This window comes from Plasmodium vivax, chromosome 2 (genome assembly GCF_000002415.2).
Source record: "Plasmodium vivax chromosome 2, whole genome shotgun sequence".
NCBI lineage: Eukaryota > Apicomplexa > Aconoidasida > Haemosporida > Plasmodiidae > Plasmodium > Plasmodium vivax.
In genome coordinates this window covers 441,358-469,344 of record NC_009907.1, presented here as the reverse complement: position 1 = coordinate 469,344, position 27,987 = coordinate 441,358, and the positions used below count along the sequence as shown (strand labels likewise).

At 50.2% G+C, this 27,987-nt stretch overlaps 5 protein-coding genes across 5 annotated transcripts, besides 4 other annotated features; 3 read left to right on the top strand and 2 right to left on the bottom strand.

Moving 5' to 3' along the window:
• Positions 1-7: 7 nt before the first annotated feature.
• On the bottom strand, positions 8-3,771 carry PVX_081585 (hypothetical protein, conserved; the record flags this gene model as incomplete). The annotated part of the gene is made up of 2 exons (XM_001613542.1): positions 8-64; positions 127-3,771. The coding sequence occupies 2 exons, from the start codon at positions 3,769-3,771 to the stop codon at positions 8-10; spliced, it is 3,702 nt and encodes a 1,233-aa protein (XP_001613592.1).
• Positions 435-492: a microsatellite.
• Positions 3,772-5,985: 2,214 nt separating the features above from the next.
• On the top strand, positions 5,986-12,297 carry PVX_081580 (hypothetical protein, conserved; the record flags this gene model as incomplete). The annotated part of the gene is made up of 9 exons (XM_001613541.1): positions 5,986-8,126; positions 8,347-9,210; positions 9,349-9,817; positions 9,989-10,404; positions 10,543-10,636; positions 10,810-10,922; positions 11,160-11,249; positions 11,363-11,543; positions 11,789-12,297. 9 exons carry the CDS (start codon positions 5,986-5,988, stop codon positions 12,164-12,166), a joined length of 4,746 nt encoding a protein of 1,581 aa, XP_001613591.1. The 3' UTR covers positions 12,167-12,297.
• Positions 7,297-7,316: a microsatellite.
• Positions 12,298-12,968: 671 nt separating the features above from the next.
• Positions 12,969-17,467, top strand: PVX_081575 (hypothetical protein, conserved; the record flags this gene model as incomplete). The annotated part of the gene is made up of 3 exons (XM_001613540.1): positions 12,969-16,406; positions 16,567-16,822; positions 17,025-17,467. 3 exons carry the CDS (start codon positions 12,969-12,971, stop codon positions 17,465-17,467), a joined length of 4,137 nt encoding a protein of 1,378 aa, XP_001613590.1.
• Positions 17,468-20,788: 3,321 nt separating this feature from the next.
• Positions 20,789-23,470, bottom strand: PVX_081570 (actin, putative; the record flags this gene model as incomplete). Its single annotated transcript, XM_001613539.1, has 10 exons — positions 20,789-20,836; positions 20,947-21,048; positions 21,228-21,283; positions 21,463-21,567; positions 21,669-21,738; positions 21,900-22,141; positions 22,401-22,602; positions 22,744-22,866; positions 23,068-23,140; positions 23,352-23,470. 10 exons carry the CDS (start codon positions 23,468-23,470, stop codon positions 20,789-20,791), a joined length of 1,140 nt encoding a protein of 379 aa, XP_001613589.1.
• Positions 23,471-24,406: 936 nt separating this feature from the next.
• Positions 24,407-24,429: a microsatellite.
• Positions 24,430-25,700: 1,271 nt separating this feature from the next.
• Positions 25,701-27,401, top strand: PVX_081565 (hypothetical protein, conserved; the record flags this gene model as incomplete). The annotated part of the gene is made up of 1 exon (XM_001613538.1): positions 25,701-27,401. The coding sequence occupies one exon, from the start codon at positions 25,701-25,703 to the stop codon at positions 27,207-27,209; it is 1,509 nt and encodes a 502-aa protein (XP_001613588.1). The 3' UTR covers positions 27,210-27,401.
• Positions 26,726-26,746: a microsatellite.
• Positions 27,402-27,987: the final 586 nt, after the last annotated feature.

Genomic DNA, 27,987 nt, shown 5'->3' with positions numbered 1-27,987 from the left:
AGGGCTCTTACTTGGTAGCAATTTCACCCAATGTTTTTTCCTCATCGTGAATTTTGGTACTCTCCTAAGAGATGCTCTTTTGTGGGGCTTCCCCTTTGGTCGCTCCTGCACGTGACTTTCTTTTACGCCATTTTTTGCTCTCGCCTTTGCTTCCTTCTTCCTGTTGGGTAGACCCTTCCCTTTGACTGCTCGCAAGTCCTTTCGGAGCTGCCGCGAAGTGGACTTGCCTGGGGGGGATGATGATGTTGTCTCTGCGTCCCCCTTCGCTTCATAAGCCTTACTACGGATACCACCTTCCAAAGGGTGTCCCCCATCGAGGTGGCTCTTCACATCTGCAGCAGGCTCCACCGCATCACTCTTCACATCTGAAGAAGGCTCTATAACGACCCTGCCCAATGGTAGGACCCCCTCCAAACTTGCCTTCTTCACCATCTCGCCTCTCCTCTTCCTCTCCAGCCTGTTCAAATTACCCCTATGACATGCTAACTGGCCACCGAGCTGCACCCTACTACCCTTAGCTTTAACGCGCGAAGGGGGCACCTCTGCGCTTTCATTTACGCTCGCCATTTTCTTCTTATTATTATGCTCCCCCTGCTGCCTCTCCCCCTCCGATATGTCCCCCTCATGGTGGGACACAAAATTAAAAAACTTGAAGAGGCTTATTCCAAAGGAGATCCCCGTCAGCATCAAGACATTCTCATCGAAAAAAAAAAAGTCCCATTTCTGTTCTTGGGCGGCACGGGTGGGGAGTTCTTCTCCGTCGCGAGGTTCACTCGTTTGACGCGCTTCGTTCGCTTCGTCCGTTTGGCCTCCCCCCTCTGGCGGCGCCGCTTCTGCGCTCCTCACCTTGACCCCGATGAGGGACACCTCAAACGTGTAGCTGCAGTCGATGGCGAATTCGCCTCCACAGACGTTCCTCGCCGTTCCCCTGCTTACACTCTCACTTTTAAAATGTGTATCCTCCAGGGAGAACCACGGAAGGGAGGCTCCCATCACGTGGCAAAATAGCTCAGCCAACTTCCTACCCCTCAGCTGAGCCCGACTATCAAAATTCCCAAAAAAAAAACAATTATACTTTCTAGAGTGCCCATGGAAATCGCAGAAGAAGACGACCCTTCCCTTCCTGTGGATTCTTTTTATGAGAGCCTTGGCTGTGTGCACCGTTTGGTGCAAATAATAAATGGGTCGATTCCATTGCCTGTTAAGGTCAAATCCATTTGAGCAGAGCCGGTTGTGCCCCAGCACCACTCCATCCACGTTCAACATGGGTATGATTATAAAAATGAAATTGTCGCGGAGAGCATCGGCGTATGCACTGTCGGACGTGATGAACGCGAGGAAGCCATGCATGACGTAGCTGGCGTTCGTCTCCCCAGGGTGCACTCGCGCGGTTAGGAAAATGATTTTCTTCTCTTCGAGGGGTGCCTGACTGGGCGGTTCCCCCGCGGGGGTGGGAGAAGTTACCACTTTGGAGGAGCCACTTAAAGAAGGCGACGTCGACGATCCACGCGGGCGCCTCCCTCCATCGTGACTTAGCGGATGAAGGGGAGGTCTCTCCAGCAGCCGCTCAAACTGTCTCATGAACGCGTTAGAACATTTACGGGGGCTCCTCTGTCCTGGGTTGTCCTCCCCTTCTCGTCGACCACCTGTCCGTCTGTGATGGCACAAATTGTACATGCACATCGCGTCGTCAATGTATGTGCTTTCCTCGCAGCAGTGGTGCAGTCTCTCCTTCGCGGCATCCACCAGCTTGTGATCTTCCTCAACAGGCACGCTGACACTCCCAACGGGATGCAGCTCCTTCGGTTGGCCTGCCTCCCCGGGGGCTTTGCTCCGATGCGACCCCTCAATGTCGGTTGGCTCAGCGTAGTTCCGCCCAGAGTTCTCTGCACCTACGAGGCGGCTCTCCCCATTGGGAGCAGCGTCAGGTGCCGCTTCATCTGCCGCTTCATCTGCAGTTCCCGCTTCGGCAGCCGCTTCATCTGCCGCTTCCCCGTCGTAATTCGTGACGGCCAGGACGGGGCAGGCGAGCCCCAAAGCCGTCGTGCACAGGGTGCCCTGCACGTAGTTGATTCTCTTCTGCCCCTCCTGCTCGCTGCTCACGTGGCTCTTAAGTAGCCCCAGGTATTTCATCAAATAGGAGTAGGTATACGGGAGGGAGCTAGCGAAATAAACAGTATCGTAAGGGTAAATAAAATCGTAGGCGAATTCCAGTGTGTAGGTGCAATAGGATAATTTCTCAAACGCATTTGTCTTTAAATTGTAGTGCCTAGGGGTGTCATTCCTCGTGTAGGTAACGTTGTATGCTGCCCTCTCCCAGAGGACCTCCTCCTTCACGCTTCTACACTCGGAAAAAACCAAAGGAGAGTGTCCCTCTCTGTATAAGAAAAAAGGTCTAGACATATTTTCGATTCTAAAAAGGACAGAAAAGGGCTTCTCTAATTTTTTAACATCGCTGATGAGAAATAAATCGGAAGAATCCAAAGAGACTTTCAAGTCCTCTTTACTGTCCAAGTAGGCATCATTGCTACCTTCTTTAATAATTCTATTAATGTCACTTTGCTCTTTTTTTTTTTTTTTCCTCCCCTCAAAGTAGTCACTCTGGTAGTAGGAGCCTGGGATGTAACTTGCGCTGAAGTAAAACCACTGGTTCTTCTTCTCATTCGATCGTATGTCCTGTTTTAAAAAAATGGAATAGACTTCTCTGTTTTTCTCCTTCAGCACGCACTGCAGGTTTGAGCTTTCGAATTTCGCGTTGAATTGGATGCTCCCCTGGGGTATCTGCACTTCCTTCGGGCGGTCTGCCTGACAGCGTGGGGGGTACACATGCTGGTAGGTATGCCCCGGTTCCTCTACGCATCTGATATGCTTCAACTTCTCATACAAATTGGGCGAACTTGCGGGGGGTGACGAGGGGAGTTGCCCCCCTCGGAAGGTCTCTCCCTCTGGGCAGGCCCTCCCCAACGCTTGCCCCACAAACGAGTCGTGCCAGGCGAACGAAGCGGGGTCTAACTCTCGGCCATTCCGGCAAAGGCACAAATGGTTCAACTGCAAAGTCTCATCGATGCTGCTCATGGTCTGCATAAAGAGCTGCCGATTTCTTTCATTTACATTTTCCTGGCGCTCCATTAGGAAGCTTTTCAAATCCTCAATTTTGTGTGGAACGTTCTCCCGGTACGTCATCCCCTTATTCGTCATCCCCTTATTCGTCATCCCCTTATTCGTCATCCCCTTATTCGTCATCCCCTGGTTTGTCATCCCCTGGATGTGAATCTTGTCCGGCTCCACATCATCAGAGTGGGTCTCCCTCGCTGGGTTCTTCTCCCCCAGGGGGCATGGAGAGCCCCCCTTCCAGCCACCTCGCGCTATTGTGGGAATTTCCACCTGCGCATTGGTGCCTTCATAAATGGCCCTCGCCGACTTGTGAAATATCAGCTCCAGCTGGTTCGCTTCCAGGCTGCTGCTGCGCCCACTCCTGCCGCTTATACCCACGTGGTTTCTCCCCCCCCCTTGGGGAAGTCTCAACTTCAACTTTGCCTCATTCCCCTCCGGGCAATCTCTTACCACCCCGTTGTCATTAACACCAAATGGGAGTTCCCCCTCGCTTCTCTCTCTTTTGTCCGACCCTTCAACGCACCCCTCGGCACATACTCCCGTTCGCCCCCCACATTCCCCACCGACGCCTAAATAACGAAGTAAATAAACAGGGCCAGGCCTATGATAATCAAAATGGTGAAGACGACTGCTACTGTCTTCATCTTCAAAAAGCATTATACGATTAGAAGGGAGAAAAAAAAAAAAAATAAAAAAAAAGGAGCAGTTCCGCACGGTGAAGCTCGCTAAAACTCTCCTTTTGCAATAAAACTGGTTAGAAGAAAATAGGGGTGAAAAAAAATGAAAAGAGAAGAAAAAAAAAAAAAAAAAAATGCTATAAAAAGCACTCGGTACGGTATAATGGGCAAAATGGGCAAACTGCCAATTCGCCAATTCGTCGAGTGGTCAAACGGGGGAGCGGAACGGCCGGACCACGTGACGAGCTACTATACTGCGGGGCGAAGTTTCTTCTCTCCCTTCTGCTCCGCGAACTTTCCTCTGCTAACGTCGCAAATAAAATTACGATGGGGCAGGCAAAAAAAACAAGAGAAAAATCGCTTCGCTGCTACGCGGCGAGGTGCCAACATGCATATGCTCAATATGTACATAGTACCATTCAGCTGAGCCCCGCGGGGTTAAAAAAAAAAAAAAAAAAATTGAAAAAAAAAGGCCAATTGGTAAACAGCGATAGGGAGCGGTAAAATTGCAAAATGGCAAAGCGCGGGGGAAGAAAATTCCTTGGCATTTTTCAGGCCCTCCGAGGACGTTTTTTTTACCTTTCGAAAAAATGCAAAAATGGCAACATTGCAAACGCGAAATGATCGTTAATTTTGTCCGCCGTCCTCACAGAGGAAAGAAAAAAAAAAAATAAAAATAATTACACGAGAAAGTGCCGCTCTTCGCCTATGCCAGTTCATAGTCGCACGACGCCCCTCAGTTATGCGCGCGAGGGGACCATTCACTGTATACCCCAACTGCGGCACTTTGCCAAAAAAAAAAAAAACTACGCTCGAAAAGGTTAACGGTCCCGCATGATAGGTAATTAGGCAGAAATGGGTAACCCTTAAAAAGGAGGGAAAAACAGAGGACCTCTCCCCTCTTCCCTTCCTGCTTAATTTTAATGAGGTCATTTTCCTCCGCGGGAAAAATAAAAGGGGGGTAAAATGTGCCCATTTCGAAGTCCCCAACAGGGAAGAGGCGACATGGGGAAAAAAAAAAAAAAAAAAAAAAAATCAAAACAGAACAGAACAAATATACAATGCTGCGTTCTGTTTTGTTTTCTTTTTTTTTCGTTTCACGGGGGGGGAAAATCAAGACTGGAACGAATGCACACCTAGACATGGGGCTGTTTATTTTCTGGGCGCAAAATGGCCCCTTCCTTTTGTGGCGCCCAAGTGGTCCACCAAGGGTGCGCGCGAAACGTGTGAACTGTGAAGGGTTCCCCAGTGGAAAAGAATTACCAACATGTAAATCGTCAATCCCATTAAATGCACACCTGCCAGCGTGACATCAAATGGTATTGTTACCCACCGAGTGGTAGCATCTTTCATCAGGAAGTCCCCACCACGTTGACCTGCACAGTCAGGCAAAACACATGCCTATAATTCCCCTTTCGCAAAAAAAAAAAAAAAAAAAAAGTAGCCCAGCCATTCTGCTAACAACAGCTCCCTTATATCATCCTTATGGTTGCGGAAAAGTTGTAACCTCCAAAAAATTGTGCCTTTCCCATATTGGCTGAACTGGTCGGTGGCCCCAAACGGACGAAAGGGGTACTTGCGAGGGGGCCTTCTCCTTTATTCCCTCCAGGGGTACATGCACACAAAAGCGGTGTACATAAAAGCGGTGTACATAAAAGCGGCGTACATAAAAGCGGCGTACGCAAAAGCGGCCTACGCGAAGGTGTGGTGCTTCCCTCCGCTGAGTAGCCTTTTCACACTGCTTCGCGTGCACATCCCTAAAGAAGGTCATTTCTCCGCTTCTTCAAACGGCCACGCATGTTCAAGCCGCTTCCGTCCCGAGTGAAGGTCTCCCCAGGAGGGGTACACCTCTACGCATGAGGAGTGCCTCCTTTTTCGAAACTGCACCATTTGGAGTCCAGCTTTGCTACGCCATTTTCGCTAAGCCGCTCCACTTTTCCACCTTCCCGGAAACGCTGGGCCAGGGGGCGCTCTGTGCACCGCCAAGCGGAACAGCTCCGCGCGAAGCCCCCACGTGACCCCCGCCCAACACGCACACAACGCGCACGCTGATGCTGGCGAGATAGGAAAAAAAAAAAAAAAAAAAAACAGTTCGCACAACTTCACCGCTATCGCTACCGCTGCCCCTGTCCCTGTCCCTGTCGCCACCCCGCCGCAAGTGTGCCGCTACCCCGTGTGTAGATCCGCCCACGCAATGGAGTCGCCACAGAACTACGAGGCAGCGAACTGCCTAATCTCTCTCACCAAGAGCCGCAGTGTAGAGGTGGATCTCACGATAGTAAAAAAAATACACAAGCTAATCAGGAACAACAGAATAACTTGCCATATAGACCCTCTCGACGTGGCAGAAAATGTATTCGCCAGCATAGCCTCCATCTTATGTAACAAGGTGAGAGTGGCTCTTTACCTTTTAGGCAGCAAGAAAGATGACCCATTCGTTGAGCATCTTCCTCGGAATGAAGCTACCTTGGCGCACACCCCCCTCAGGGACTACCTAAGGGGGTACGACATGTGTAGCAGCGAGAGGTGCCGCTTAACCATTGAGCACTATGTAAAGGCACTCTCTGTTTGTTTCACGAAATTGGGCAAAGGAGACAGACAAACCTTCTTCGCTAACCTGAATAACCTTTCCATGTTGCTTTCAATCGGTTCGAAAGAAGAGGAGTGCTGCAGCGAGTCCTTCCAAGTAGCAGTGCTGAACTACGCCAAGAGTATTTTCCTTCGAATTTACCCCAATGATATGTTCCAACAGCTAGACGAAGGTGACATAGCCAATGCGCAACAGGCGGTAGGCAATTCTACACACCACCTGTGTGGGCACCACAAATTGGAGGAAAACAAAAAGGACATCGACGCATTCTTCTGCCTTATGAAAATCATCCAAACAGTTTTGCAAAATATTATGCAAAAAAAAAAAAAAATTAAATTAAAAAATCTCAAACTGCTATTTATCATCCTGAAGAAGATTAACAAGAACGTCTACATTTTAAAAAAATGTTTTGGAGCCATCAGCTTAAATCTCTTCCTCCTTTATCGAACTTTCCATGTGAAGGAAATTCAAAAGTTGATCGTAAAAGTGTTTGCCATGTGCGTGGACAAAATGTTGCTTTTTTGCCTGAACGGTCAGGTGAAATTGGGGGAAGCCAACTTGGGGGAAAACAACTTGGGGGAAAACAACTTGGGGGAAAACAACTTGGGGGAAAACAACTTGGTGGAAAACTACTTCGGGGGGGACCCCAAATGGGGTAGCTCTCCCACCTGTGGAAGGGAACAGGAATGTCCCTCCTCGCTGCAAAGTTTGGGAGGCCCACCCAAGGCGCGGTCGTCCGCCCCGTTTGTTGGGCAGCGACCCCACGGGGAAGCGGTAAACGAAGCTGGACGCAAAGTGATGGATGACGCGGGCCCCCCCCCGCCGCACAACGCACCCACAGAGCAACCCAGCGAAGACGAAACAATCATCGCTAACGTCCACTTCATCTGCTACTACGTCCTCACGAACTACGGCGACGAGATTGTCCGAGAGGTTTCCCATCTGTGCAAAATCATAATCAAGTATTGGCGCATCGTTCACAGGAACTTAACTCTCATGGGCTACTTTGTCCTTCTGTCTGAGCTTCTCTCTGAGGGGGGCGATTCCTTTGCGGCTCGGCTGGAGCTCCTCCTGGGTAGTAGAAGCTTCTCCGAGCTTTTGAATGTTCGCAGGTTAAGCGTGGGGCAGAGCGGAGGTGAGAGCAGCGACTCGGGCATTGCTACAGGTATTGCTCTAGCTAACCAGCCGGGCGACCACCCGGGCGACGCACTAACCCCCCCGGGACCCAGCCTGCAGGACGACCTCCACGCCATCTTCACAAACCTCATAAAATCGCTGCAGCCAGATGGGCACCCCCTTGTCCACCTACCCCCCGAAGCGAATTGCACCCTGGAACGGTTAAATCAAAACGTGGGTACCTACTACTTTAGGCACCTCTACAACGTCTTTCTGTTAAGAAGGCAAAATGAGATATACCTGCTACGCTTTCTGAGGGGCTATTTGTATTTCCATTTTTTTAATAGCCACACGAATGAAGTGCCAGTTGCCAGGGGGCACCTCTCTGTTAATTATTTTCTCTCCCTATATGAGACGTCCAATGTGGATTGTGTGAGGAGGGGGACGTATCACCCCCAGCGAGATCCCTCCACCATCCTCAGCGAGGACAACTCCTTATATTCTCTAAACGTGTATGAGCAGCTAACCCAGCGGGGAAGCTCCTGCGCAGGTGACAAGACCAACTGGGCTCCAACGAGATTTCCCCATTTTAGAAACATCAAGGATGGCTTGAAGATGCAGGACGTGGGGTGAGTCCTCGGGCGAGCGATCACGCGGTGGAGTGGTTGCCGGTGTGGGGAGCTCACCAGTTGGCGACGTCCCTACTTGGTTGCCACATCCCTACTTTATTGCCTCCTCTCCACCTGGTTACCACGCCTCTAATTGATTGTCACGCCCCTAATTGATTGCCATCCCCCTAATTGATTGCCATCCCCCTAATTGATTGCCACCCCCTTCCACCCCCCGCAGCCTCATCGGAGACGTCAGCATCCTCTTCTTCCTCCTCACCAGCGAAAGCGAACTGGAGAACCACCTGAACGAAGTTATGCTCTCCGCGTGGGACAACCCCAGAGAGGGCACTAAAAGGGAGACGAAAAGGGAAGAGCTCGTCCTAACGAGGAAGTGGTGGGAGGAGATTCATCACTTCACCAACTCGATCGATTGGGCGAAGCAGAGGAACTCAAAAGAGGAGATATGTATCCCCTCTCAAGCAGACTCGACAGGGAATTTGGCCCCCACGGAGGATGCATGCAGGGAAGAAGAGGAACCCCCCCTTAGGCGAAAATGCAAGTGCCTTCACTTTATCAATTTTTATATGGACGCCTTGATAGTGATGCTCTGCACGTATGCGAGGGTCCAATTGGAAGGAGAGAACCAAACGGAGACAACCTCAATCATGCGGCGCAACCAACTGGCAGACGCCACGAACAACCAACCGCTTCCTAAACAGGCCCTCCAGAACGAGCTGGTCAAAGACGTCCTGCAAGAATATGCCAACCTCTATAAGAGCTACTTTCATTTGGCCCTTCAAATGAAATGGTCTCGGGGAGCTCCTAACCTGAGGATGACGATGGAGAAGGTACTCTTGTTCCTGACGTCCAAGAGGGTGAAAAAGGCTCACCTGATTGGAGCAGCAGGTGAAGGAGGTCATACGAAGGGGGAGCATGAAACAGACCTACGCCACTACTACCTCTCCCTCCTACTAATATGCATGAACAAGTGCTTCTGCGTGTCATCCCTGTGTGGGTACGAAGACTTGATGGAAAAATATTTCTGTAAAAATTTTGTTTTTTTTCTGCTAAACGTGAGTAGCCCCTGTTCTTATGTTAGGGAGTTGGCCCAATATACAATACAGAATGTCCACCTGTGTCTCCATGGGGGGGTGTGTAGCGAGGGGGAGGCGCCTAGTGACAGCTGCATCTCCGCTCGGACAGGGAGGAGGGGCGTTCTGTGCGTCCCCGCCCACGGCAGCAGCGTGGTGGACGGGGTTCCGGGGGGGGAAGCAGTCCCCCTGGATGTAGTGGCAGCCTCTGTATACGCGGGTGCCGCCAATCCCGCCAATTCCAACGATGTGACCAGTCGGGGCCCCCCCCAGGTGGACCGCATGGAGGACATCCTAAACCGGAACAGCGAAGCTATATCGGCCTACGTGTACAAAAAAATAATAAACCTAGATTCAATTCACAGCTGCAGAAAAATCTCCACGCTGACGCAGTTGCTGGTGACGCACCACTACTGCCACGTTTATCTTTTCAAAGATATTTGCGTGCATATTATAAAGTACTCAAGGAGGATGCAGTTCCTGCATTTGGATCGGCAGAGGAAGGACGAAATGGCGGTGCTCATCTTGACAGTTTTTAATTATGTCCTCTACTTGTTTTATGAGCATATCAGTCGGAAGCGAGTGGAGCTGTGTGTGCGGGGGGGATACGTGGAGCAGGTCAAGAGGCGGCTCCTGCACGGGGAGGCGCGCGTGAATTTTGGCCACCTCAGGGGGGCAGTTGGGGGAAGCGGTGGAAGCGGCGAAGGGGGCAGCGAAGATGACCACCCAGCCGTACCGCTGCGCGCCCCCCCTGGCACAGGCACCCCCCGCAGCATACTCCACAGACAGGATGAGCAAAAAAAAAAGAAAAAGCTATTTTTACGCAACTTGCTCTTATTCAAATTTCACGGAGACCTCTTCAATGTGGTCCACCTAGACACAGTAAGCAGCGAAGAGGCCAAGAAGAACTCCTTTAAGAAGATAGAAGAAGACATGAAAAATATTATGAACAAGGCAAGGGAAAACATTCCGTGTGAGAGACTTGCCAACCTCCTTGTGGACGATGATTTCTGCGATTTGTATGACGAAGAAGGGGGGAGCAACACCAGTGCACGAAGGAGCCCTGGTGAAGGCCCTACAAACGACCTTAAAGACAATCACTACATCAGCGGAAGGAAGTACCACCAAGAGGTTCATTACCCGGACATCAGGCACACAGCAGAGCATATTTTCCACTTTGCGAAGAAGTTCCTCTGCCATGAGGAGTAAGTTGAGGGAAACGCGAGCGGGGGGCAGCCCACAAGGGGGTCTACTACACAGTGGTGATTTCACCTTGCCATGTCATGCACCCACCCATTCGTATGTATATCTCTCTCCCCCCCCACATACACACCCACCTGCAGCGTGTACGTGCGATTCAGTGCCCACCTCTGCGTTCTACGATGCCTCTTCATTTTTTCAACGCGACTGTATGAGCTGTACCCAAAGATATACCAAGTAACCCACCACAGGAAAAAAAAAAAAAAAAATTAAATAAAATAAAATAAAATAAAATAAATAAACCGTTCAGTTTTGCACCACATTACGAGGAGGGTGAACAAATCGCATGGCGAACACCCCCACCATCACCACTGTACGTTTACTTATGTCCCCTTTCGCCTCCTTCCCAGCTGTGGGGGTACGTAAAAATCAACTTCAGGAAAAACGAGTACATGAACGACATTGTCCTTTTGAACATAATTAATTACGTGGCGACCATCGATGATAAATTCTCCCCAAATCTGTAAATTGAAAAAGAAAGAAAAGAAGGAGGTGCACCCCTGAAGTGGGTGGACACATCTTGGCTACCCGGATGGACGTCCCGTCTGCCCCCCCGCCGATGGGGCAGCGTCCACACTGTGTTTCTTTCGTGCAAGGGGAGAAGCGGGAATAGCTGCCCTTTTTGCCATTTTTTCCATTTTTTCCTGACCTGTTCAGGCGATTTTATGCCATATTTTTTTTTTGCCTCCCCTTTTGTTAGCATCCTTAGCGACATCATACCGGAACTTTTCCGCAAACTGGAGAAGCTCGAGATGGGACGGGAGATGCCCAAGCAGAGCTTCGAGCACAGGTGAGGCCTCCCGTGGGGAGAGTTCCTACATGTGTGCACTGTGTGCGCATGTATGTACGTATGTACGCGTGTGGATAACCATGCTGATTTGACTATCTCTCCCCCCCACACAGGTTCCTCCTCAACGCGATGCTCCTCCTCGTGAACGTGTCGAAGGAGGAAAGCTGCTTCGAACACATTCACCCCTTTGCCATGCACTTTTGCCTAAAGTGTCTGCGCGAAGGAGTGGACGAACAGATTAAGAGGCTCGCCCTGAACATTATTTGCAACTTCTTCCTCAGCGACATTCCAAAGGTTTAGAGCGCTTCGAAGCGAAGAGGAAACTCTGTTGCGGCATGGGCGTGTGTTGGGCCCGCTCATCGCATGAAATGTTTTTACGTTCATTTGTTGCTTCCATTTTTTACGTCCATTTTTACCCCCATTTTTACGTCCATTTTTACCCCCATTTTTACCCCCATTTTTACCCCCATTTTTACCCCCATTTTTACCCCCATTTTTACCCCCATTTTTTGCCCCCATTTTTTACCTCCACTTTACAGATCGGGCGAGCAATACAAAACGTGCGCGCCGTTAAAGAGAGGGTTGACCAAATGCACGGAAAGAGTGGGACCACTGAGGGAAAACTACACGCCCTGTTTTTAAGTAGCATCGTAAAGGACGTGTCCATAGAGCAGCCGCTACTATTCCTTTCTTGTTTCCTGCAATTGCAAAATCTGAGGGACGTCCTCTCTTTAGCATTTCATGTAGATCACAGCATGCTTAATTTTTTGTCAATCTATTTTGAATTCCTGCAAATGAAGTGCAGGTATAAATGCCGCCTGCACCAGCACTGCCTCGTCGTGTCCAGTCACTTCTCCGGGGGGTGTGTGGAGACTCGCGGTGGAGGCACACCTGGGCTGTCCCAATCTTTGGTGTGAAGAGTGGTGTAGCGTCAATGCGAAGCGTCGGCCTGCTGTACCCGGGGTGACCAATCCCCCTGTTGCCACAACCTTTGTCACACTCACCATAACGAGCACTATCGTTATGGTCGTTTCATTTTGCTGCCTTCCCCCAACCATGGCATCTCTCCTACCATGGCATCTCTCCTACCATGGCAACTCTCCTACCATGGCATCTCTCCTACCATGGCAACTCTCCTACCATTTGTAAAAGTGACGCCATCGTGACGCGAACGGAACCCCAAGGCTGACTACTCAGCCATGTCGATACGCGCTGCAGCTCATGTACATCCCCCTGTCAGCCGCTCCGAAGCTACTCCACTCCCCATTCGCGCATTCACGTCGGCGACAAAACTCAGGACGTTTCGCCTGCACATAGGGGTAAATAACATGTGAGATGCCTTCACAAGGAATTTTTTTTTTTTTTTTTTTTTTAAAAAACTTCCCCGCAATGGGAATGAACCCAATTTTGTTTCCCCCCACTTGAACGTTCTCTTTTTTTCGTTGATTGTAAGTTTGGCTTCCAATTTGTGCGTCCGCTTGGCTGCTTCGATCCTTCAACGCGCTCTACCCACACAGGTGCACGTCCCTCTCCTACGGTTACTCCGCTAACGGGGAGCGGCAACAATCAGGTGTCACTTTCCCAACATCGCTATGTTCGTAGATTGGATAAGCACAGGGAGGAAAACACAGGGAGAGTAGTAACTGAAAAAGGCATCCTCCAAGGGTGCTCCCCCACCCACATACACACACACACCTTGGGGAATGCCCGAACTGTTAAATGCTCTCCCCCCTTCTGTTAGTTACTTTCATTTTGACCCCCTTTGTAATAACCACCCCCCGTGGGGGAACCCATCCCAGGGGCAGATGTACCCCCACCTTCATAAGAACCCACCCCGTCCATATAGCAAAAAATCAAATTCAACTGTACAGAAAAAAGGGGACCTATGTAATCCGTGAAAGAGGGGGGCACCACCAGGAGGAGAGTCGAAAAGGGGTAAATCGAGACAAACGCGGAAATGGAAGCTCCAGTGACCACAGGGGGGATACTCAACCCAAGGGGGAGTCTACGCCTATTCACAAGCACCAAGTGAAGAAGCACCACGTGAAGAAGCACTACGTGAAGCACACCAGTTCAAACAGGAGGGGGAAAAAAAAATATACAAAGGAGGAAGTGAAAGCGGAGAAGGAGAGACAGCTGAGAGGTAAGTTAAGGAGGAAAAAAATTGACCAGGGAATTCTAAAAAAGGGGAAGAAGCGGGGCAGAAGGGTTGACAGCGGGGATGGTGGTGAGGAGGTGGAGGGGCGGACAGACCTGGCCAGTGGCCCGAGGGGGGATTCTCCAAATGAGGGGAAGGCAAATGGGGGGAAGGCAAACGAGGGGCCCCTCAGTAGGAGGCGAAACCGCGGAAGACGAACCCCGTCGCGCAAGGAGCAAAAAATCCTGGACATGTTCCAAAACGACCTGAACGAGTCCATCGAAAGGCTGAATAAGAAAACGAGGAAATATGAACTGTGCAGGCAAAATGAAAATTTGAAAAGCGGAATGCAGGGCAATGAGATACTGCGCAAGGTGTTGGCGGCGGGCGGGTCCGCAGAAGGTAGAAGTGGAAGCAGCAGTAGAAGTAAAAGAAGTGAGCGGAGAGAACGGAAAGGTAGTCCCCCCAGGGCAGAGGCTGTTCAGAAGAACCCCCGCATCGTCAGATATGTGGACGACATCAGCGATGACACTGCTGGGGGACAAACTAAACATTCGGATGAGAGGACCCAAAAGGAGAGCAACGCGGAAGAGGAGGTAGAACTGTATTCATCACCGCATCGAGAAGGAAGAACCCACAAAGGGAACACACACAGAAGGGAAAAAAAGAAAACTTTGGAGCAAACCAACATGACGAAGTTGAGCCGACAAAAGGGAAGAAGCCAACCCCAGGAAGATTACACCGATGAGCAGGGGAGGACAAACCAGAGGAACCACAACGATCAAGTCGAAGGAGAAAACGTAAAGCAAGTGAAAGCTCTCATCAAAATTGGAAAGAGTATAGACCCCTTTAGGAAAAGAATTCACATCGATTACGACAGGTGTGCGCTGAGCGATGTGGTGCGTAGGCGACTGGCCAAGTTTAGCAGCATCATCGATTTGAATGCCACCGGGGGGGAGAAGCGCGTGGCAGCGGCGGACGAGATGAAGGCCACGACGGCAGATGCGACGAATGCCACAACGGAGAAGTGCCACACCTTTGCAGACATAGGCATCTGCGACCACTTCCTCAACGCCTACTTAAAATACAACGGCATTGACAAACCGACGGAGTACCAGGCCAAGTTCATCCCGCTGCTCATCTTTTTCCTGAATAATGGCTATAGCGACTGGGGGAATTGCTCTGGGGGGGGGAGCGGCCAGATGGGGGAGGCATCCAATTTTGGGGGGGCCTCTCCGGAGGGAACCCCCTCAACGCAGTCAAAGCAGTCAACCCCGTCAACGCCGCTAATCACGCAAACCATGCAAACAGCGCCAACCGGTTCGCCGCCCACTCGGGGAGCCCCCCACCTGCGCGCCTACCCCCCCGTGGAACGCATACTGTACGTGAACAAGTACAACGAGCGAAGTGGCAAACTCATTCGGACCTTCTTCCTGCACTGCCCCACGGGGACGGGGAAGACCTTCATGTACGTCCTTTCGCTCTTCCAGCATCTTACCAATGTGTGTTTTGCGGCACCCCCGCGTGGGGAAGAGACCAAACAGGGGGATCTCGTAGGGGTGGATGTGGATTCAGAAGCGACTTCCTGCGCGGCGATAACTTCGTATGAGACAACCCCGCGTGGGAGCGCCCCCCAAGAGGGGAACACATTTTACGTAAGGAAAGAAATTAACGGGGACGTGACTTCCTTCCTGTGCTCCAACGTGAAGCAGGAGCAGCAGCATTTCGTCTCCCAAAATAGGCGCAACGTAGCGGCAATGGTGAACGCCTTAACGAAGAGGAACCCCCCCGGGGAGGTGAAACCACCCAGCTGTGATGACCACATGGGGAGAAGAAAAAGAGGAAACCTCTCCGAAAGGCACCCCAAAAATGACATCCTAATTGTTACGTACAACAAGGAGCTAGCCGTGCAGATCTACCACCTATGCAGAGATTTAATCGATTCGTTTTTCAAGTCATCCAAGTCGAAATTTTTCGAGCTTAACGACTCCCTTGTGTGGTCCCACTTGCAGGCGGTAGACCCACAGAGGAAGACCCTACTGGAGCGCTTAAATGTGGATTTTAAAAAAAAAAAAAATTTTAATGTGCATCTGCTGATCGGGGGGAACAACATCAAATACCAGTTGAAGGGGTTGAAGCGGCCTAAGATGCACTTGGAAGAGGAGTCTCCTCAGGAGGGCGGCAGCAGTGGTGGGAGGCGAATGCCATCGGAGGAATCCCCCCCGGAGGAAGACTTCCCCCCAATGAAGGAGGACCCCATCGAGCACGTGAACATCTACGTAGGCACACCGGGCAGGCTAGAACGGCTAATTAACGAAAGGCAAATCATTACCCTTGACAGCATCTCCACCATCGTATTTGATGAGTACGATTTCGTTTTTCATTCCTATGGGAAGGGGAGTGAAGAGACAAAGGCAGACAAGCCCCAAGTGGAAAATGAATTCTTTTCCAAAATGTTAAGAAGCATCTATGGTACTATGAAGAAGGGTCAACCTGGGAGGGGCCCTCTCCCCCCGTGGACTTCCCTCACCAACGTCATTTGCTGCAGCGCCACGCCCGCGGTGTATTCCTATTTAACGTTTACGCGGCATATCATAACGACCAACTTTTTGAGGCACCTCCACGGGGGGGGGGAAGCGATAGGAAAGCAATCGGTCGAAGGGGAAGCGGTGGGAAAGGAAGCGGTAGAAAAGGACGCGGTGGGTAAGGACGCTGTAGAAAAGGACGCGGTGGGAAAGGACTTATCTGCGGAGGGAGAGCCCCCCGGGGAAGGGTACCCACGTGGAAAGAGCCCCGAAACGGGGAACCGCCCCCCCATCGACCGCCAACTGGAGCAAAGGATGCTAAACGAGCTGTTCGACCTGAAGGAGTTCGGCAAAATTCCCCACAACTTGATTCACCTAAATTACACGTACGACAGGAGCAACCGCGAATGGAGCAACAGCGCCACGATGAACTTCCTCAACATACTGTTTTCGACCCCCCTGCGGAAAAACGTCCTGGTGTTTTGCAACACGAAGGTGAGGGTGGCGAGCTTAAGCAGGATGTGCGGTTGCGTGTCGGGGTAGCTTCGTCGCATCTTCCACTTCGCCTCTTCACCTCTTCACCGCTTCTCCTCTTCACCTCTTCACCGCTTCTCCTCTTCACCGCTTCTCCTCTTCACCGCTCCCCCCCCTGCAGAAACGAGTGATGGACCTGTGGAGCCTCTTCCGGAACCGATTCGACGTGGACATCCAGACCATCTTTGCAGAGAAAAACAAAAAAAGGAAGAAGATATTCAAAGATATTAACTACGCCAATTTTTTTAAAAATGATTTGGTCGATTATAAAAATTTGAAGAAGTACGTGAACTTTATGTTCCTCTCGACGAATTTGCTCTACCGGGGGATCAACTGCATGGGCTTCACCACCATCGTCAACTTTGACATGCCTTCAGGTGAGCGTCTGCAGGGGGAGGGGCGCGGCCGCGCTTTGCAGCTGGGCGGCCCTACATCACTGCATTCGGGTGGCACCTGCACATGGCACATTGCTGTCAACGCCTCCGCAGCAGCGGAGCACTACACACTATTTCGCCGCTTCCACCCTTCCCACGATTTCACCGCTTTCGGCAATTTCACCGCTTCCCCTTCCCCGCGCAGGCCCCATCGAGTACCTGCACAGGTGCGGACGAATCGGCAGGATCAACAACAAGGGAATCATCATTAACATTTTCGAAAAGAGCTTCCGGCGCACCTACAGGCGGAGGATCTTTTCCAAGCTGGGCATCCACCCCTACGACGTCGACTGCTACATGAACAATTTGTTCACGCTGGGGGGGGAGGAAGTTCAGCGCCACGTCGGCAAAGAAGGAGTTGGCAAAGAAGAAGTTGGCCAAGTTGGCGGAGTTGTCAAAGTTGACGGAATTGTCGATGTTGACGGAGTTGTCGATGTTGACGGAGTTGTCGATGTTGACGGAGTTGTCGATGTTGACGGAGTTGTCGATGTTGACTCCAAAGCGGGCTCCGTGACTCACTCCACGGCGCGCACCAACGCGAGCGGCCACTCGGGGGACCCGCCTCCCCACAGCGAACGCAGCCCCTGAGGGGCGCCGCGCGCGACGAAAAGGGTGCCAACAAAAGAGCGTCGAGCCGCAGAAGGAGGAGGCAGCATAACCCCTGTGCGAAGTTTGCCTTTTTTTTCTTTTTTTTTCGTATTTTTCGTATTTTTCGTATTTTTCGTATTTTTCGTATTTTTCGCATTTTTCGCATTTTTCGTACTTTTCACATTTTTCACTCAAATTGCTCCCCCCGTCAAGTGAGCAGCCAACAAAGGGTGCTTTGTAGATACTCCCAGTTTGTTTCTCCTACGCAATTTTGCACGTCAAGCGAAGTGGAATTTTTTTTTTTTTTCCGATGATCCACTACCCCACAGTGCATACATTTGAGCGTAATTTTTTTTTTTTTTTTTTTGGCTAGCTGGATTACACTACACCCCCGTGTGGGCAGTCTCGTGCACATCTTTCATCTCCCCCGATGAACTGCGCCTTCCTGTTTTATGGCAAGCCCTGCAGCGGGAAGGACACCTTCATAAACCTGCTCCTAAGGAAGAGGAAGCAGCTGCAGTTGTTCCTCTACCTCTTCAAACATTTGGTCCACAAGAATGAGTCCTATGTGCACCTAAGGGAGAAGGTGTTTTTTATTCAACTGATTAAGCAGTACCATCGGATTGGCAACCGGAAGGGGAAGCTTTCAACCATTTGGGGTCATGGGGGGGAGACTGATCGGACAGTGTCCTTCCGCTTTTTGGTCCAACTGACGAAGCATCTCCTTCGCATTTGGAGGGGCTCCGGGTGGGACCCCGGTGCGGGCTCCAAAAGGGGGACGAGAAGGCGAACGAAAAGGAGATCTAAAACGGCTACGAGAAGGCTTACGAGAAGTGCTAAAAATGGAAGGGCAAAGGAACAACTCGCATGTGAAGCTCCCCCAAGAGGAGCCCCCCGTCTGCATAACCCAACACTGCGCAAAATCCCCCAAAGGAACCCTCTCAGGAGAACTAAACTATCCAACCAGTCGAGCAACTTCCTCCTAATTTGCTACCTGTATAGACAGAAAGACCAATGCATGTGCCATTACCGTTCCTACCTACGTAGAAATAAAATAAAAACTTTTAACGTGTCGCTAGATTTCATAGAAAAGCAATTGTACCGTGGACACCCCCGGGAGGTGACCTCCTTAAGTCCATCGAAAGTTAATCAAAGACAACTTCATCTGTTAATGAACAAAAGGTACACCGTTTATGGGAGGGAGAAACACAACTGGGGTGTCTTCTACCCTATCGTAAAAAGGACGGCGATCAAGGGGGGGCACACCATGCTGATCAGGGGGGCAGCCGACCAAAAGGTGAAGGGGGAGAACATAGCACACATGGCAAAAGGGAAGAACATTGCAAAGGGGGTAAACATAGCCAAACGGACAAACATAGCAAAGGGGACACACATAGCCAAACCGACGTGTGCTAACCAAGTTAAGTGCTGGAGGACGGCCAGACGCATTGCCTACGCCTACTGCGCATCCCTCATGCAGGCGCAAAGTCAGCGGAGCAGTAGCGGCCCGCGCGGGGGAATGGCCGAGCATGCCGTTATCCTCCTCAACGACACGTTCCACCTGCCCTCCATGAGGAAGAAGTACTACCATCTGTGCAGGAGGTGTAAGGATGAGCAGCTATATATAAATATATATATGTGTGTGTGTGAACTTTGAACGGGAGAACGCACCTGTTCGCCTAACGACGAAGCCAGCGGCGACGCTAATGAGCAAGTTATTCACCAAACGCACCACCAAACGCACCTCCTAACGAACCGCCTCCCCCCCTTGCAGACCACTTCAACTACGCGCAGATTTACCTAAACGCGCCCCTCAACATGTGCTTAGAACGAAACCGACGCAGAAAAAAATTCAAGCCCATAGCAGACAAGACGATTGTGCGGAACCACTTTTATCACCAGAAATATGCCGTGCGGCTTAGGGGGGCAGGTCAATCGAGGTCACCCAACCGGGTTAGCGTCGTCCGTGGGGGGAGGAAGTGGCAGAAGAGCGTTTTCTCCATTCAGGTGGACTCCTCAGCCCCGAAAAAGGTTTGCCGTGAGGGTGCGGATGGTTGCGCGAGGATGCGGATGGGACTTCTGCCCATCTGAGCGGATAGAAACTTCACAACTGCCCCCACGCATCCATCTGCTCGCAGTGCAAAACACATAAGTGCATTTCCACCCCCCTAACCAGCTAACAGACGTACTGCGACTCATCTATAACCATGTGGACGAATTTAGAAATGAAGCTGGGGAGAACCAGACTCACAAAGTGCAGGAAGTAAAGCGGGAGAATCTTCCAAACCGTGTGGATGTAAGGACGTCTATACTGCCACCCATCCTCGTTCATCGTTCACATGTTGAGGAATTTCCTCCCCAGGTGAAGAATCACTCAGGGGGGGAGGAAAACGTATCGCCAGGCAGTGCCCAACTGTTGAAAGTTCCACCACAAGAATCACAGTGGAGATGTCCCAATTTGTTAATTTCCCTCCACGCAGCTGCTAAACCTCATGATTAACAAAATAATTCACGAGAAGTTGAAGTCCCTCCCGAATGGTATCACCGAGTTGGCAGTCAGTCACGCACAAAAACGTGACACGCAGAAGGCGGCCCACCCATTGGCGCTCAAAATTGTAAAAGCCCTCCAGCAGCGTAGTAGTACAGAAGAGTAATTGTATTTCCTTCCCCTTTTTCTTAGAACGGAAGAATGAATGTGCCAAGAAATTCCGCGTAGTTAAACTGAGGCTCTTAAGAGGTATGATCAATCGCGGATACACTACCCTATCACCGCGTCATCTGTGTGATGTAAAATGTTTTTATTGTTTTTTTATTTATTTTTTCCCTCCTTTGTGCTTTCCCCTTGTTTGCAGAATACAGGGATGGTAAGGATTATTTCATGGAGGACCTCGATCATATGTTTGTCGTGGAGTAGACAGTATGGAGCGTCTTTGCATCATCACGTGGCCGTTCTGCTGATTCCCCACCGGGTGAATTTCCCCCACACCCAAGCGCTTTGAAGCAAAAAAAAAAACATTTCATAGAGGGACGCACTAAGTCTAATAAATCACGAAAAAAAGAATTGCGAAGATAAAAACGGAAACGAAATAATTTCATTTCGTTTATTCATAAACAAGAGATTTTTTTTTTTTTTTTCAGTGGATTGTTTTTTTGCATGAACACAGCTAGCCATGTGCATGCTATAAAAAAAAAAAAAAAAAAAAAAAGCTAGCCCAGTTAGGATTCCCCCCTTGCGAAAAAGGCGTTGCATATCGTTGCATATTGATGTAGAGAGCTGCGCATCGCTGCATACCCCTGTTACAACGCCGCCACCACGCCGTCTCAAAAGGTCTTCCTGTGGAGTATCACAGAGCCGTATTCGTCAAATTCCTGCGGGGGAAAAAATGCCAATCGTGGGTATGTGCGAGTGTGCGTTTCTCCCTCCATGGGGAAGTACTTTCCACGTTTCAACGTGCCTGTTCACGTGGGGGATGTCCCACCTGCTTCGAAATCCATATCTTCTTAAAGGTGGCCAAAGAGGCCAGAATGGATCCCCCGATGAACGTGCTGAACTTGCGCTCAGGAGGGGCGCTAATGCGAATCTGTTCAAGGAAAAAAAAGGGGAAGTGGTAGGACGCAAAAAAAAAAAAAAAAAAAAAAAATGCATTCCCATTTGCACACATGTACATACGAACTGCACACGAATAGACGCTCTTGACCAAACGAGGAATGGGGACCAATTTGGTGTTACCACATTTTTTTTTCTCTCTCTTGAAATTACCGTAATATCCTTTGGGGCGAACTTCCTTATTTCGTTCAGTAACCGATCACCAAATCCTGTAGGAAGAAACAGACACTCGTTTATATTTACAAAATGGGTCGAGGCGGGAAGGAATATTTAAAAAGTGAGGGGAACCCCCCTTTACCGCTGCCTCACCCAGTAGGGTTGAGATGTACACTGAGGAGACGAACAACTATAAAAACGCTTAAACGCGAAGGGGACAAGTGTGCCTCACCGTGAAACATGGTCGTGCCGCCAGACAACACGATGTGGGAGTATAGTGTCCGTCGTAGGTCCATGTCCGCTCGCGTTATGGACGTAACGATAAGTTCCGACAGGCCTGCGGGGGGAATTGCGCGCGTGATGAGATGTGTGCTTGTACACATCTACAATATAGGGGAAGAATAACTTGTGGATAATTCCCACCCAAGATGCACTTACCCAAATATTCCAGCCCAAGGATGGAGGGGTTGAAGAGAACCTCGGGGGCCCTGTACCTCTCCGAGCCGATCTGCAATTGCGCAATGGAAAAAGAGGGAAAAACGGCGCGCATGTATTATGTGTGTTAGATGGTCGAACGGGTGGACACACGCGTAGGTGCATGCAGGGAGGCTCCACCCTGTGAGTGCCACCTCGTGAGTGCCACCCCATCTTTGCGCCCACTCCACCAACCAGTATTTGCGACCCGTCCGGCAGGATATACGGCAAAGTCGTGAGGGCCTTCTCCGATGAGTTTTTCTCCTTGTTCATGTTGAAAGAGACGTAGCAGCAGTTCTCCTTCATATTTTTTACAACTTCCATTTCGGCTGAGGTGTTGAACAGGTGGCCGTTTTTCCTTAACAGGTAGCCCAGGTAGGTCGTGATGTCTCGGCCCGCGACGTCCGTCCGGGTTATCGTGTTGGTTATGCTGTAGCCTGCGTTGGGAAGAAGCAAATACAAGTGAAGTGGCGCGGAAAGGGGAAAAAATTGCGCAGAAAAAGAAAGGTGCCAACAAAACTGCCAAAGTAAGATGGCTCTCTTCTTCACTCCTTTGGGCGTTTCCACTGGTAGCTTCTCTGGCCAGTTACGGTAGGTATGTCCCCACTCGCCCATGTTCTGAAACGTTTTCCAAACATCTTGGCACTCCCTTAACATCTGGGTGTGACCCCCTTTGGACGCTTGCCCCCCACTCACCTTCATAAATGGACACACAGTGGCATACGCCGTCCCCGCAATCGAGCACCGTGCCGTTGGTCTTCCCGCAGGAGTACAAAGATAAAATGGCCTGGATGGAGATGAACAGCGCAGGCACATTGAAAGACTCGAAAAAGACTTCCGCGATTTTTTCCTTGTTCTTCTGGGGGTTCAGCGGGGCCTCGGTCAGCAGCACGGGGTGCTGGCATGGGCGCGCAAAAAAAAAATAAATAAATAAATATGTATACGTATACGTATACGTATATGTATACGCATTTGCATATATGTGCATCTCTACAAAGCTGAGGGGAGAGGACCCACTGCGCGCGCAGACACGACCCACCTCCTCCGAGTTTATCTTCATCGAGTTGTAGACGTGGATCCAAATATTTTCCATGTCGTTCCAATTTTCAATAATGCCGTGGTTGATGGGGTAGGTCACCTTGAGGAGGCCTCTGTACTCCTCCTAGAGGGGGGGAAGTAACGTGTGTATGTGTGTGTAGGGGGGGGTTGCCTCAACACATGCATGGGTGTATGAGCTGACTCTTCCCGTTAAGACATCCCATTTTGAGTCGCATTAAACAGATCCGTGGACATGGCGCCTATCCCAATTTTGTGCCATTTTGGGCCATTTTGCTTCGTCTGGCCGCTCATAGCTCCATCTTACCGCCTTGTTCCCCACGAAGATGTTGCCCTCCACCGCTCCGGCCATGACCCGCTTGTACTTGGGCCTCCCCACGCTGCGGGAAAAAAGGGGAGCGGGTAGGTGCAGCTCCAAGGGGTACAAGCCAAAGGCGCATGGAAATTCACACTAATATGAAAAAGAAGGACGCGAATGGGGATGTCCAATGGGAGTGACGCTCGAGGGGGGAAGGCAAAACGAATCGGTGTACCACCCCCTCCTCCCCCAAACGCAGTCCCTCCGAGCAGTGTTCCGACTTTTCATCTTACTAAGAAGGAAACACAAGGTTCGGCACATCATCCCCCGCGAACCCCGATTTTATATACCCACTCCCATTGTCTATTATGATGGGCTGGTTTGAAAAAAGTTGTTTGGCATATTCGTTCATTCTGTGGAGGGGGTTAAGCAGATGTGTGTATGTACGTGTGTATGTATGTATGTATGTATGTATGCATGCGTGGGGGAGTGAAACCCCTTTTAGGAAAAGGTGTGATTAATGGGGGGAGGGTGCCACTTTGGTGAGTTGCCATGTAGGGCTGCTGTACCTCGACCGCTTTCCACACACATGCACGTTTGCCCTTCTATGGTGCGCGAAGAAAGCAAAAGGAGATGCGCCTGTCCCACCTTTTCTCGCTCTTGTTAGTAAACGGGGGAGGGGGGTCCTCAGACAGGGTCGACTTGGCTTTGCTTCTCTGTTTGGCGGCGCTTCTCTGCTTCGCGCCGCTTCTTCTACGTTTGTCGCCTTCCCTCCTTGCTCATGCCCAGTGGAAAGCTACACAATGGCGTGCGCGCGAGCGAGCGTGCCTGCATGCATACGTAAGCACACGATGTAAAGGAGCTATCTTATAAAAGGGGCCGCGTCACAGGAAATAAAGCTCACACAACTTCCAAGACTTGTTCTTTTGCTTTTTTTTATTTTGCTACTTTGCGTAGAATGGAAAAAAAAAAAAATTGTCACTTCGCTGCAATGAATTGTGTTTCCCCATGTGTCAGCTCCATGCCGAGATTTCAAATGAACAAAAAAAAAAAAAAAAAAAAAATATCCCCACTTATGTGTATACGTGTAAACGCGCGCGCGGACGTAGGACAGTGCACTTGTGCGGTCTAGTGTATCCATGTGCGTGCCAAAATGGGACAGCGAATTCTTTTTTTTTTTTTCGAGAGGGAAAAGCAGAACAGTTGTGGTGTGCCATGTAATGTGAGGACAATGTAAGCCGAAGTAACCTGGCCCTGCGGGAAGGGAGCGTAGCAACGGTTTGGCGGAACGTGGTGCGTTTAAATTGTTCCCGCGAGCTGTCCCCTGCAAAGTTGCCTTTTTTTTTTTTTTTTTTTTTACTACATCCATGTAACGGTATCCCAGTTCGTCTGCGCTGAACAGCCGTCAATGGTGTGTCCCCTCCAATGGTTAATCCTCCTTTTCCCCCCGGGGTGTACGTCTAGGGAGTTATAACCATGGGAAAAGCTGAGCCACACAAAAGGCGTCACACAGTTGGGGCTCCATTCAAAGGAGCGCTGTCGCGTAAGAGGTAACCAAAGGGATGAATTCGCTTTGCGCTTCCATACCAAGTGCGTCAAAGGAAGAAGTTCTGTCGCCCCTCCTTCGAAGTGACACCTGTGTGGGGGGGTTTCCACAGGGGGGAACAACCCATCAGGCGAACCAGGAAAAGGTAATCCCGGATAGGTACCCAACAGTAAGCTGCACAACGGCAAGCTGCACATAGCCACGCTGCTTATACACACAATGCCCTGCGATGCGGTCGGCGGATGCGGAACGCGAATCCCACGCCGCACAAACAAAAAGGAAAAACGTCGTGTGGGTTCTTCCCTACAAGCTACCCTCCGAGGGGATGATAACCCTTCCCTATGCTTCCATCCGTGGTGCAGGACACCTTCACCCTTTTGTAAATGTACAAACTGGAAGGTCCCTTTTTCTTTTTTTTTTTTTTTTCTTTTTAGCAATCATTTGGATCATCTGTGGAGGGGTAGGGTATCGTAGACTCCACGAGGAGCCAGCAGGGGGAAAGGAAAAAAACATTTTTCTCCTTGTTCGCACGGGTGCACACAGGTATTCGTGGCTGCGTCGTTGGGGAAAGAGCCTACATATGCTTATGCATATGCTTACGATTATGTATTTTTTTTTTTTTTTTTTTTTTTCCTTTCCCGCTTTACGGTTTCACGGGGATCCCCTCTTGTGATTCTTTTTCGCCGCACCACATTTGCGCATACGCGCGTAATGTTATTTTTTATTTATTATTTTATTTTTTTATTTTTTTTTTGTAACCTACGCTGAGCAAAAGCAAATACATAGGAGCATCTCCGCAAAATGGTACTCATGTGAAGCAGTACGTATGCGTGTTGGCCATGTAGGCACATGCGATGTTTTCACGTCAGCGGAAGGTTTGCTTCCTCACGGAGCGGCGGCTGCTGGGTGATCCGCAAGCCGGTTAATCTGCTGCGCGGCCAATATGCTGCGAGGCTGCTCGGCCAGTTGGCTACTCGACCAATCGGTTAAACTGCCATTTTGCCAATCGGCTCACCGCCGCTACCCTACGATGCCGGTGGAGCAGCGCGAGCACTTGCTTAGTCGAAGCGCCCCTGCGTGAACCCCCCTGCGCGCAATGGCGAGGCTCCTGTTGGCCCTCGTGGGCCTGCTGTGCTGGTTTGCAAACCGGCAAACGTGCGCGTGGGGGAGCTCCACCAACAGTGGGAGCGGCGGCATGTACGTCTCCCCCGCGCACTCGTTCAACTCTCCCTTCACCGTAAACGACCTGAACAACGGCTGGGTCATCAACTACTCCACGGCCAGCACAAACAAGTACCTGGTGCTCATCCCAAACGTGTATAACCGAAGGGGATTCCTCTACCACAGCAAGCCACTCCTCTCGGATACCCTAAACATAGAATTCAGTTTCCACATAAAGAAGCAGCTCTACAGGGAGCACATAGACGACAGCTACTACAAAACTAATCAGGTGAAAGAAACAGTTTATAAAACCGCTACAGAGGAAAAGAACAAAATAAATGGCTTCGCCTTTTGGTTGCTACCCAACGAGTTTTCCCTGCAAAATGTAAATGCAGAAGGAGAGAAGCAACTTGAAGAAGATCAGTTTGGGCTGTATGGTTTTAAAAAGGATTTCAACGGCATCGGGGTGGGCTTCCAATTACGCGCAAACGATTTAGTACTATCGGGATTAATTAACAATGGGAAGAAGAATCTCAACGTGAAGGAGAATGTCACGAAGAGTTACAATCTGAGCCTACTGAGCATGGACGAGCTGGTCTATGTAAAGATAACCACACAGAAAAACGAAATGAGAGTTTACTTGTTCAATGCGAGCAACAACAGCTATATTCACAGCTTAACGGTGAAGAAACAAATACCGAGGGAGAATTACATCGGGTTTAGTGCCTTTAATTATAAAGAGAATGAGTTGCTGCCCGACACGCATGCGGAAAAGTATGTGCCAACCTTTGTGGGCATCACACACGTTTCCATCTCGAGTAGCGACATTTTCCCAGACGGCCAGCAGGGAGAGTACTCAGGGAAAGAAGCAGATTCGATGGATGAAAGTGAGGAGCAGCACTTGGGGAATGACCCCAGTGATGTCCTCAGCGGACAGGACTCCAGTCACCCGAACTACCATGGCTACCACAACCAAGCGGAAGCGCTCAACTCCCTCAACGCGACGCTGCAACAATTTATGTCCTACCAAATAAGTAGCGAGAAAAAAATCCTGCAAAGCCTTAACACCCTGCAGGAGAGTATCCAATACCTACACGCAGAGTTAAAGCAAGTAAAAAAAAATGTAGTGACCAAGAGTGAAGATCCCAAGCACTTTCAAAAGATTTTCACCACAGAGTTGAGTGGCCTCAAAAGTTTATTCCATTCGCATGCACAGCATAGCAAGAAAAATATGGAGGACATCACGGATAGGCTGACCAAACGGATTAATGAGAATCAGGAATTGAAGCTGCTCGCGGAGAAGGCCCAGAAGCTGGAGACCATCATCAGCAAGGGCAACAGCACGTCGTACCACTTTTCGTTTGCCTTTGCTGCCCTCATCATTTTGACGCTCATTTTGATTTACAAGAAGATCAGGGACGTCGATAAGAAGCACATTTTGTGAGGCCAATCCGCTGTAACGAGAAGAACATTTTTGTGAGGCAAATCCGCTTTGACGAGAAGAACATTTTGGTGAGGCAAATCCGCTGTAACGAGAAGAACATTTTGGTGAGGCCAATCCGCTCTGTTTAGAGGGACATTTTTGCGTTCCGCCCGCCTTTTCCCCTGGCAGTTCCCCTACTGATGTGTATTTTTTTTTTTTTTTTTTTTTTTTCATAACATGCGCCACTTCGCTGGCACCTCCGTTTGGGGAGAAAACCCCTTTTTTGCCACTTCGCCAATTTTGCCACGTCTCCCAAACTGCTTACCCAAAAAAGGGAACCGTTGTGAAGCCCCAGTGATCCTTTTATTTTTTGGAACAGTTAGTCCCCCCTTTGGCGCTAAAGCACACCGCCTTAAAGGCAGACACCCTTCCTGCGCAGTTGAGACGTTCGTGCGGAAAGTTCTTCCCCCACACAGTGGAGTGTAATTTTCACTCCCCCTTCTACCGCTTCTCTGCCGCTTCTGTTTGCTCTTCCCCCCGGGGGGCGAGGCAAAGCGGGCGTTTTTTTTTTTTTTTCCTGGGGATCATTCCCAAAGTTGAAGCTGCCTGCAAATGATTCACCCGGTGCGTAACTCTGGTTAGCCCTCTGGCGTGCCTGCGAGGATCCCTGCAAACGGTTTTTCCGGCTGGGCCGACGGGCTTCCCCCCCATGCGGTTGAGACGTTGTCAAAATGGGAGAATTTTTTTTTTCATTTTCGAAAATAATGTTGCCTGTTTGGTGCGGCCAGCTGGGATGTTT